Here is an 11,044-nt window from a genome sequence, read left to right as displayed (position 1 = left end):
CAACTATATATATATATATATATATATATATATATATATATATATATATATATATGTCAGTGATGTGTCTGAAAAGAGAAAACCCCCAAATCATCACATAAGCTGCAGAGGTGACGCCGTACATTATACCTTAACCCTTTATTCATTTTAGTTATTTATTATAGTTATAAGTTATAAAAAAGAATAAATGAATTAAAAAATGGGATTTTATCATATTTCCAACTAGGAAAATTCCGCCTGTTATAACAAAAAAGTGTTTGTGCGTTTTTTTGAGTACTAAGCTGCCATTTGGTAGCCTCCCCTACTATTCACAATGAAGCAGCTTCTGATAAACCAGCTCATTGAGAAATGCTTAACTTTTCTTCTTCCTCCCAAAGGGAAGAGTTACTACTTCTGCCTTTTTTTGTGTTCCAGTGTATCTGTATTAAAAAAAAAAAAAAAAAGAGAGAAAAAAAACTTTATAAATTGTCTTGATTACATTTTTTTACTGTTTTGTGTATTCAGCTCCTATGCAGAACAATGCATCTCCATAGTTACAGACTACAAACAAACCCTTTGCAACCTGATCCTGTATTGTTACATTTGATTATTGTTCCCTTACAGTCTGCTTACCTACTGAATTTATTTTCTCAAGAAATGGGATAGCTGACTACAGAGTTTGTTTGTAGTCTGTAACCATGGAGATGCAGTGTTTTGTATAGGCGCCTTGTACACAAAACAATAGAAACATATTTAAACAAGACTTTTCAGAAGACTGCTTAGGAACCTGTGACATTTTTCATTGCTTAACGGTACATTATAAGGGTTGATGAGAAGTCTGATAGTCGAGGCGGTCTGTGGGTCATTGTGATCTCCGGGGTCAGTCCTGCAGTAGTTTGTGTTTAATATTGGAGCTTGATGAACAGAGATGGACAAACAAGGTGCCTGCAGCGGTGCGGGCCTGTAATTCATGCAGGTCGTAGTCATGAACCCATTCCACGTTACCCCAGCGGTGGATCTGTGACCAGAGAGATTAATGGGTTAGATATCCATCATACATGGCCGACAAAATTCACATTATTGCTGGTTATATGGAGATATTCTACCAAGAGAGGGCTTATATGGAGGTAGTGCAGCTTTATGGAGGGATGGATTATATGGAAATCTCTCCTACGTATAACCCCTCCGCTTGTACTATTTCAATACTTCCATATAGGCCTCTGTAGAGGCGGAATACCTCCATTTAACCCCTCTCCTCGTAGAGGCGGAATACCTCCATATAACCCCTCTCCTCGTAGAGGCGGAATACCTCCATATAACCCCTCTCCTCGTAGAGGCGGAATACCTCCCTATAACCCCTCTCCTCGTAGAGGCGGAATACCTCCCTATAACCCCTCTCCTCGTAGAGGCGGAATACCTCCCTATAACCCCTCTCCTCGTAGAGGCGGAATACCTCCCTATAACCCCTCTCCTCGTAGAGGCGGGATACCTCCCTATAACCCCTCTCCTCGTAGAGGCGGAATACCTCCCTATAACTCCTCTCCTCGTAGAGGCGGAATACCTCCATATAACCCCTCTCCTCATAGAGGCGGAATACATCCATATAACCCCTCTCCTCGTAGAGGCGGAATACCTCCCTATAACCCCTCTCCTCGTAGAGGCGGAATACCTCTATATAACCCCTCTCCTCGTAGAGGCGCAATACCTCCATATAACCCCTCTCCTCGTAGAGGCGGAATACCTCCATACAACCCCTCTCCTCGTAGAGGCGGAATACCTGCATATAACCCCTCTCCTCGTAGAGGCGGAATACCTCCATATAACCCCTCTCCTCGTAGAGGCGGAATACCTCCATATAACCCCTCTCCTCGTAAAGGCGGAATACCTCCATATAACCCCTCTCCTCGTAAAGGCGGAATACCTCCATATAATCCCTCTCCTCGTAGAGGCGGAATACCTCCATATAACCCCTCTCCTCGTAGAGGCGGAATACCTCCATATAACCCCTCTCCTCGTAAAGGCGGAATACCTCCATATAATCCCTCTCCTCGTAGAGGCGGAATACCTCCATATAACCCCTCTCCTCGTAGAGGCCGAATACATCCATATAACCCCTCTCTTCGTAGAGGCCAAATACCTCCATATAACCCCTCTCCTCGTAGAGGCCGAATACATCCATATAACCCCTCTCCTCGTAGAGGCCAAATACCTCCATATAGCCCCTCTCCTCGTAGAGGCCAAATACCTCCATATAACCCCTCTCCTCGTAGAGGCAGAATACCTCCATATAACCCCTCTCCTCGTAGAGGCAGAATACCTCCATATAACCCCTCTCCTCGTAGAGGCAGAATACCTCCATATAACCCCTCTCCTCGTAGAGGCCGAATAGAAGCAGAACACTTTGCACATTCTCTCTTCTGATACCCTAAGACAATGATGCCCAATTTTCATGAAATGTATTTGATCTCTGGGCAAGCTGGGGGCTGTAGTTTGGCAACAGCTAAAGAGTCACAGGTCTGCGGCCACTGCCTTAGGACACTGAAGGAAAGCTGTGGTATCCCATTGTGCCACAACCACACAGATTTGTTTACTTCGGATACAATAGAATGAGTTATTGTTGCACAGTGGCGTTATATTCTCGCCATCTGGAGCTACAATATAGACTTAAAGGGGTATTCCAGGCTTTTACTACTGAGGAAGCAGAAGTGTAATGGAAGGTATAGCTCCCATCTATTACACTTCAAGGATGACGTCTAGCCCCACTTCACGGACAGCGGGACGGAGGATCAACCGATTGGCAGGGATCCCGAGCAGTGGACTCCCCCCAATCAACTATGGATTACCAACCCTGAGTATAAGTCATCAATAATAAAGTCCTGGAAAACCCATTTAAAAGGGGGGAAATCTGGTCATAATGATCTTCTGAAATGTCACAGGTGAGGAGATGACATTGGGGATTTCTGTCATCTGGGACCACTATTGTTTAGCAGAATGAATGCTTTGTAACAACATCAGAGCCCTTGGTACTACTAAGATTTCTGTTACATGAAATCTCCATTCAATCAACATCTTTTTGCGTGGGGTGCCTAAAGTCGGACCGCCACTGATTGGATATTGATCTGGCCTATTCTCTGGATAGGTCATCAATATCAGATTGTTGGGGGTCAGCAACTTGGGAACCCTACCAGTCAGCTGTTTAAAGGGACCATGGCACTTGCATGCGTGCAATGGCCTCTTCTCAGACCAGTGATGTCACATGACCTGAGAGCAGCCGCTATAAAATGTATGGCGCTGTGCCTGGTCTGCATTGAAGCGGCAGCGATGTTCTCTTGAATATTGCAGCCACTTCAAACATCAAATCCCCCCTAATCTGATATTGATGACCAATCCTGAGAATAGTTCATTAATATCTTAGTCTCAGAAAGACCGTTTAAATGGTTTTTCAGAGTTATTGAAAAGTTTTGGATAGGGCAAGAAACAGTTAAAATTAACAAACTAAGCTAAAGTCGCTACTTTTGACGGCGAGAAGCCAAGTAAAAGACTGCAGCCAATCACTGACCTCCGCGATATACAGCTCAAAACCGCATAGGCCAGTGATTGCAGCAGCCACATGTGAATACGGACCTATCACCCCTGCATGGCTGTGAACAGCGGTGGCACTGATCCATAGTACAACTTAGTTTGTTATTCTTAACCATTTGCTTCCTCTCCCCAATTTTTCAAATCCCCTTTAAATAAGTAACGGAACAGTAAATAAGCCCCACATTGCAATTATACATAATGCCAGAGTTTTACTGTCATAATGTCAGTAATGGAATGTGAAAATGTATCCCACTAGCTAGAAGTTTGTGTCCCCTCCCTTTATAGTGACTAGCGAGGAGGGCCGTGGTCCGACAACCCAGATCCTATGGGAGAATGACCAGAGAGGATACTTTACTACATGACAAACCCCTAAAGGGTAAAACCAAAGACTTATTCACACAGTGCTGGGGTCTGGGGTACCTGATACTCCTCCTCCAGGCGGGACAACTTTACGGCCTTTTGCACGGTCAGGAATCGGTCTACGAGGGCCATGGCGAGTATGAGGGATTTCAGTTGAGTAACCATAAACTCGATGCCTGAGGAGCAGAAAGCAAGACATAAATAGATGGCACTGCCACCATGGCGGAGATGTACGTAAGTGTCCTGGCAGCAGCCAGTGACTGAGAACATGGTGGACATGCCCCGGCATCACTTACCTAGTAGTGACCAAGAGTTGTAGGAGGCAAGGTGGCGAAGAAACACCTCTTTGGTCTCATCAGGAATAACTGGACCCATGATGCTGGTGGAAGAGCCGATCACAACATCGTACCTGTCGATCAAACTCGGGTTAGGGGGCACAGACCACACACAGCTGTGTATACAAGCAGGGCATGGCACCTCTCACCTCCCTTCTGCCCATTTCAGTACAGGGTCCCATTCATTTGTCTGCAGCTCCACGAGTCCAGGCGGCTCCTCTACTCTGTAGCTGCAGGACAAGATGGGTTTAGTACTCGTAGAACAGCGATCCGTCCTCTCGTATGGTGAGGTTAGCGAGGACAAGGGTGACAATGGGGTAAGTAGGAGAACACTAACAGGCTGTAGGAGCAATGAGCAACAGCAGCACAGAGTATTTCACGGAGGAGCGTGCTGTGGGACCGCTACAACTTACCATATTGTGTCTGTCTCAAGGAACTTCAAGGAGGCTCCTATCAGCTGCTCCTTATTCCTCTGTGTCGGGTTATCCAGAGCCGTGTTACACAGCGTGGTCTGCAGAGTCAGAGAAAGGAAGAGGACTTAGGGGGTTAAAGAGACAAACAGATCGGGAGAGACAAAGAGATACGAGATAGATGTGATATAAAGATAGATAGAGCGAGAGAGACAGTGACAGAGAGTGAGTGCAAGAGAGCTCTTTGTTAGCGGCACACCACTTCGGCTCGTAGAGTGCAGGACCTCTCTCTATGGCGTCCATACAAGAGCATTTGGAAAGTCTACAGAGCCTTTCACTTTTTGAAGCTGCTGACCCACCAAACTAAGTCATCGGGGTAGACGTGCCTTGGTAAGAGAGGTGACCAAGAACCCAATGGGCACTCCGGCCAAGTCTAAAGATCCTGTGTGCAGATGGAAGAAACTTCCAGAAGGTCATCCATCATTGCAGCCTCCACCAATCTGGGCTTTATGGCCAGAAAGCATCTAGAGGACTCCGAGACTGAGAAACAAGATTCTCTGGTCTGAGGACACCAAGATGGAACTTTTTGACCTCAGTTCTAAGTGTTCTGTCTGAAGGAAACCAAGCGCCACTCATCACTTGCCCAGCACCATCCCTACAGTGACACCTGGTGGTGGCGCATCATGCAGTAGACAGGGGGACCAGTCAGGGCTGATGGAAAGCTGAATGGAGCAAAGAACAGAGATATTCATAATAAGAACCTGATCCAGAGTGCATCGGACCTCAGACAGGGCAGAAGGGTCACCTTCCAACAAGACAATGACCCTAAGCACACAACCGGAACAACACAGGAGGGGCTTAGGGACAACTCTGTGAATGTCCTTGAGTGACTCAGCCAGAGCCCTGACTTGTACCCAATCAAATATATCTGGAGAGGCCTGAAGATGGCGCCCACAGGAGCCCCCCATCCAACCTGACAGAGAAGAATGGCAGAAAATCCCCAAATCCAGGTGTGTAAACCTTGTGGCATCAGACCCAAGAAGACTGGAGGCTGGAATCCCTGCAAAAGGTGCTTCATCTAAGTGCTGAGTACAGGGTGAGATTACTTATGTCAAAGCAAAATGGTAGTTTCTTTTTTTTTTAATTTACAAAGATTTTTAACATTCTCTTTTTACTTTGTCATTATGGGGTAGTGAGTGCAGAATGATGGGCAAAAACAATGGGGCCACAACATAACAAAATGTAAAAACGTGAAAGGGTCTGAAGACTTTCCAGACGATCAATCGATCGATAGATACAGAATATATGGATACAGGGTGGATAGATATGAAATAGACAGATGGCTACCAGGTGCATTGTGAAGAATTTGATGGTGTCGCGTTGACAGTCCCACTCGGTCGCCACAGCTATTGCTAGGGGTTCACTTGGGACAGTGAAGATCTTCCCTTGAGGGGTCCTTAACTTTCTACGATCCAAGTTAATCTCAAATCCACCTGAAAGTTACACAAAACAGTAAAATAATCCCACTGAAGGGTAGGAATCCCTGAGAATGGGGAGACCCCGATGCAAAGTCATCCTAGTGTAGGAACTCATCCACCACCCTACAAACATCACAAATGATTCTGTTTATTTGTCAAACAGCCAGAGAATATATAATCCTTAAAGACAAACACATTGAAGTCAGGTGATCAAGAGTCACCCGATTTACAGATGCATAACTTGTTACGCCTTTTTGCTCCTGTAGTGATGTCGGTCTTTTGGTCATGCGCTGTCTGAGATCATTAATTAGTAATCTTTAGGTACTCCTAAGCTTAAGTCCCATTTAGATACAATTATTGCTCAAAATACGTCTTTTGAGCGATAATTAGAGATGAGCAAGCACGCTCGGTAAGATCAGTTACTCCAGTTACTTGAGTGAGCCTCGCTCATCTTGAGTAACTGCCTTCTCCTCCGAGCGTGCTCAGGAGGGGCGGCGGGAGAGAGAGGGGCAGAGAGATCACTCCCCCCCCCGCCCCCGCTCTCCCCCGCTGCCCCCCGAGCACGCTCGGAGGAGAAGGCAGTTACTTGAGATGAGCGAGGCTCGCTCAAGTAACTGACCTTACTGAGCGTGCTCGCTCATCTCTAGTGATAATTGTTGCGTGTACATGTGCCCATCCTTCAGTTTTCTGCCGAACGACAGATTTAAGTTTGGCTTGAAAACTGTCCTTCAGCAGAACAGCTGATAAGATGGACTGCACGCTGTGCTCTGCCTAGAGACCTCTGATAACAGCTGATTGCATTGTCTCAGCCGTTCTCAGCTGTCAGCCCCGCTGGCAGATCAAAGAGAATTTATTCAGAGAACAGTGGGTGGTCCTCTGAATAAATTCAGCTTCCAGTGGCTTGCATGTTGCTAATTGGTACTAATAGGCATTAGTACCAATCAGCAGTTTATGCAAAATGATCGCTCAAAAGCCATCTTTTGTGCTATCATCTGTCTAAACGCACCTTTAGGCCCAATGTCCGCGTGGCCCCTGCATGGGAGATCCGTGCGTCTTGCTGCCCATAGGGATGAATTAGTATCCGTAGGGCAGCTAAAAGCATGCGGATGAGATTTCTTCCCGGTGTGCGGGTCGCACGCACAGAAGGAAATCGCATCATGCTCCATTTTCCTGCGGGTCTTCCGCACGGATGGCTCCCGCGGCTTCCACTGAAGCTTATGGATGCCGTCCATATCCGCGGCACAGCCGCAGCTGAATTTCTGCTCTGCCTCGGAAGCGCGGGAAAGCAGAAATTAAAAAAAAAAAAAATGTGCACGGCGCACTGCTGGTGTACCGAGCACATCCGCCGGGCCGAAGAAAGAAGATCCGGCCGCGACGTAGGGGAGATCCACAGCGTCCGGACTGGTAAGTAATAAGGATTTTCTGGCCTTATGTCTGCAGGAAAGGAGGGATCAGCGGCAGGATTCTGCATGGAGAATCCACGTGGGCCCGAACTTTCCCGTGGACATTAGGCCTTAGTTAGTCAAGGTCTTAATGTATAGAAGATCAAACAAACTAAAACTGATAATAAAGAGTTCTATTTACTAATATATTTCTAAGACAAAGTCCATATTTAGTCAGCTGTCAGCTACACCATTGTGTGCCAAGGTCAGTTTCTTCTTCTTCAGGTCTTGCAATCTTCTGAACAAACATATCTAACTAGTGTATCAAGTAAGTTACAGAAAATGAAGTGTGGAACATGATGGTGTTCAACACACTATAGTTTCTCTCACTTAGGGCGCCTTCACACTTGCGAGAAAGTCGTGCGTTTTTTGAGCGATGTGAGAGTGAGTGAAAATGCAGAATTATGAAACCAGTGATTTTCAATGGTTTTCTTCACATTTGCGATGTTTTCAGTCATACGATGTTGCGAGAAAAAAAGGTTGCGGCATGTCCTTTCTGCATTTTTTAATCTCACGTATCCCAAAAGAGATTTTTTTTTATGGCATCGCAAAGCACAAACTTGCAATTTTCATGTGATGGGTTTTTACCATTAGAAAGTCCTATTGACTCTTGCACTAAAGAAAACGTGGCACAATCACGTGAAAAAAAACACACAAGAAAATGGCAAGTGGCAACAATGTTTTTGCGAGAAAACAGCTCTGACGCTCAAAAATCGCGAGAAAAAAGCCGTGATTTTCATGCTTCAATATCGTGAGTGCCAGTGTGAAGGAGCCCTAATGAAGTGGAGGACAGTACACCTCAACCCCCCCCATGCGTCACTCACCTTCACCCTGAGAGATGCTGACACTTTCATAGAACTTCTTTCTTTCTAAAACATCAGAAAACAAAAACGGAAATCAGAGTACAATGTGCGATCCGCATGTACATCCATTTATAACTAGGGAGGTCTCTCTATAACAATCACTGCCCTGCACTTCCCCGTACTCACCAGTAGAGGGAGCATAGGACCTCTTCTGCATGAATAGGTTTTCCAGTGAACATAACTTCTGCAACCGACCGCTGTTTAGTAACGCTGGCCGCGCCGAGAAGATACGGTGGAGGCTCGGCAACATTGTTATTGGTTTGGGGCAATTAATTAAGGAAACTGAAAGAAAGAAAAAAAAGGACAAAGTATGAATATTAGATTGTGCTTCTCTAGGCCGCAACGGCGCCATCCGGGAACCAGACCTTCTACATTGTACCTGCGTGTTGGGTCCATAGGAACAGAATATCACCACTACACAGTTCAGGCAAATGACGAGGTCACTGTGGACACAGCATCACCGCAGCTTATAGAGCACGAAGACCTCCAAGCCATTATTATACTTAGGGGTGCTCATGTCTAGATCTAGGACAGCCCCCCATAGGATATACTCACTTGGATTGGGAATGCTGAGGCTTTTTCGCCATGGATTTGAGTATAGAAAGTCCACAACATATGACAGTAGCAGCAAAGGGGATCAGATTCTACCAAATCTCATCCACACTGCAGAAGGAAATCCACATGGAAATTGACACGCTTTATGGATTTTAAAGGGTAACTACTAAAAGTTTGGACATGTCAGGAGTTTTGATTGGTAGGCGTCTGGTGCTGAAACCCTAAATTCCTCTGCCCCCTCATTTCAGTGATAGGTGGTATCAGTGAAATGAGGGGGCAGAGGAATTTAGGCGAGTGCTGTGCTTCTTTAGCTGTGATCAGCAAGCAGTGTACGGACTCAAGACTTTCTATACACCACTCCAGGCCAAGACAAATGGCCACAGCGAGCAGATGAGTGCTTCTGCCCCTTTCTTTTATCGATCGGTAGGGGTCCCTGATGCAGGGGCGTAACTAAAGGCTCAGGGGCCGGGTGCAAAAGTTCATCTGGGGCCCCCAAATATAATGCTTTATTCATAGTACTGGACTCCCTATATGGAGAAGAGAGGCCCTTTGGCCCCCCCATGGCGCCTGGGCCCGGGTGCAACCGCATCCCCCATAGTTACGCCCCTGCCCTGACACGTTAAAGATGTATGACTAGAGATGAGCGAACCTGCTCGTCCGAGTATTAGCATACTCGATGGTGCTTGTTACTCGAGCGACCAGCACGCCGTGTTCAACCCCTCCCCGCTGTGACATGCCAGCGTGCGCATGTCCACAGGTGGGAAAGGGAGAGAGAGAGAGCCATTACAAAAATGCTCGACTCGAATAACGGGCACCTGAGCATTTTGGTGCTCGCCCATCTCTATTAATGACCCTTTAAAATCCATAAAGTGTGTCAATTTATGTTGCCGTTCTTCACTGCAGATTTCGCCATCAGTGAATAGACTGACATTCACAGCAGAACCCATAGTGGATTTTTTGCACTGCAAGTTACGTCCCTTACCGCATCACTACAACATGGCAGAAGTTGTTTTTTTTTAAAGTCTAGTTGTACTATGAGACCGGTCTCAGAGGAGCGCATCACAGCCACATTTCTGCATCCGTAATACAAGCGTGTCCTGGGCCGACCACGGGGTTTACTGACCCACATTTGGAGCATCATAAGTTTCAGGCAAGTATATTACGGCCATATTTCTGCATCCGTAATACTATTAATGACCTATCCTCAGGATCGGCTGTAGTCTGACGGTCGGTACTGCGGCCAATCAGCTGATCTGGCACTTGCTGTCAGCGCTGCAATACACAGGAGTCGGACCCTGATGTAGTGGCCACTGCTTGTAACTGCAGGTGCAAAGGTCATTGATTTTAATGAGACCCCTGCCTGCAGTTAGATGCGCCAGCCACTAACTGGGGTCACAGCCAACTGCTTCCGCTCCGACCCCCGTGTATTGCGGGGGTGACAGCAAGCACCAGTGGTGGACCGCGGCCGATTCCGAGAGCAGGTCAGCAGTAGTATTTCCCTGGAAAACCCTTTCAAACTCAGAATGTAGTGTCTGGACCTTATGCAATTGTAAGGAACCCTCAGATAAGAAGAATGAGTTCTGTGCAGGGTTTGCAGCTCCTGGATGGCTTCCATTCACTGACACCATGCAGAAATCCTGAAAAAAATATATATATTAGAAAGTTACAGAACTTTCCTCCCTACAATAATGACGGTCTAATAATGGAGAAGCCCTTTAATGGCTGAGAGATGGGGGGGATGTGACTACTGGGGGAGTCATCGTGAGCCCACGTGACTGATAAGGGATAGCCGGTGGCCTCCTCGCACCTGATCAGGGGGTGATGATCGCATCCACGTCCAGTATGGATGACATCAGGCGGCATGCTGCATCACATCAGCCTCCCAGCGCCTCGTCCTCTGGGCGCAGCCATGCTGCTGACCCTGGCTTGTCCTGCTACGTCACATCCAGCCTTCCACCAATCACAGCCTCAGCTCCCGGCCACGAGGACTACATCTCCCGGCGTCCCTCGGTCATCGTCTTCGCCAATCCTAAGGCTGCT

General features: G+C 46.8%; 1 protein-coding gene across 2 annotated transcripts; it reads right to left on the bottom strand.

The window, feature by feature from the left end:
- Window positions 1-123: 123 nt before the first annotated feature.
- Window positions 124-10,948, bottom strand: ATPAF2 (ATP synthase mitochondrial F1 complex assembly factor 2). 2 transcript variants are annotated; one of them, XM_066576673.1, is made up of 10 exons: window positions 10,812-10,948; window positions 10,543-10,641; window positions 8,576-8,731; window positions 8,411-8,455; window positions 6,014-6,159; window positions 4,670-4,767; window positions 4,406-4,486; window positions 4,218-4,330; window positions 3,982-4,097; window positions 124-997 (listed from the first exon to the last, which is right to left on the bottom strand). In XM_066576673.1, exons 3-10 carry the CDS (start codon window positions 8,697-8,699, stop codon window positions 860-862), a joined length of 861 nt encoding a protein of 286 aa, XP_066432770.1. In that variant the 5' UTR covers window positions 8,700-8,731; window positions 10,543-10,641; window positions 10,812-10,948; the 3' UTR covers window positions 124-859. The 2 variants fall into 2 exon arrangements, with proteins under 2 accessions (XP_066432770.1, XP_066432769.1); XM_066576672.1 differs by lacking the exon at window positions 10,543-10,641.
- Between the last annotated feature and the right edge of the window lie 96 nt (window positions 10,949-11,044).

Source organism: Eleutherodactylus coqui, chromosome 8, assembly GCF_035609145.1.
Source record: "Eleutherodactylus coqui strain aEleCoq1 chromosome 8, aEleCoq1.hap1, whole genome shotgun sequence".
Classification (NCBI taxonomy): domain Eukaryota; kingdom Metazoa; phylum Chordata; class Amphibia; order Anura; family Eleutherodactylidae; genus Eleutherodactylus; species Eleutherodactylus coqui.
Note: the sequence above shows the minus strand (reverse complement) of the source record. Positions and strands in the feature narration are given on the sequence as shown.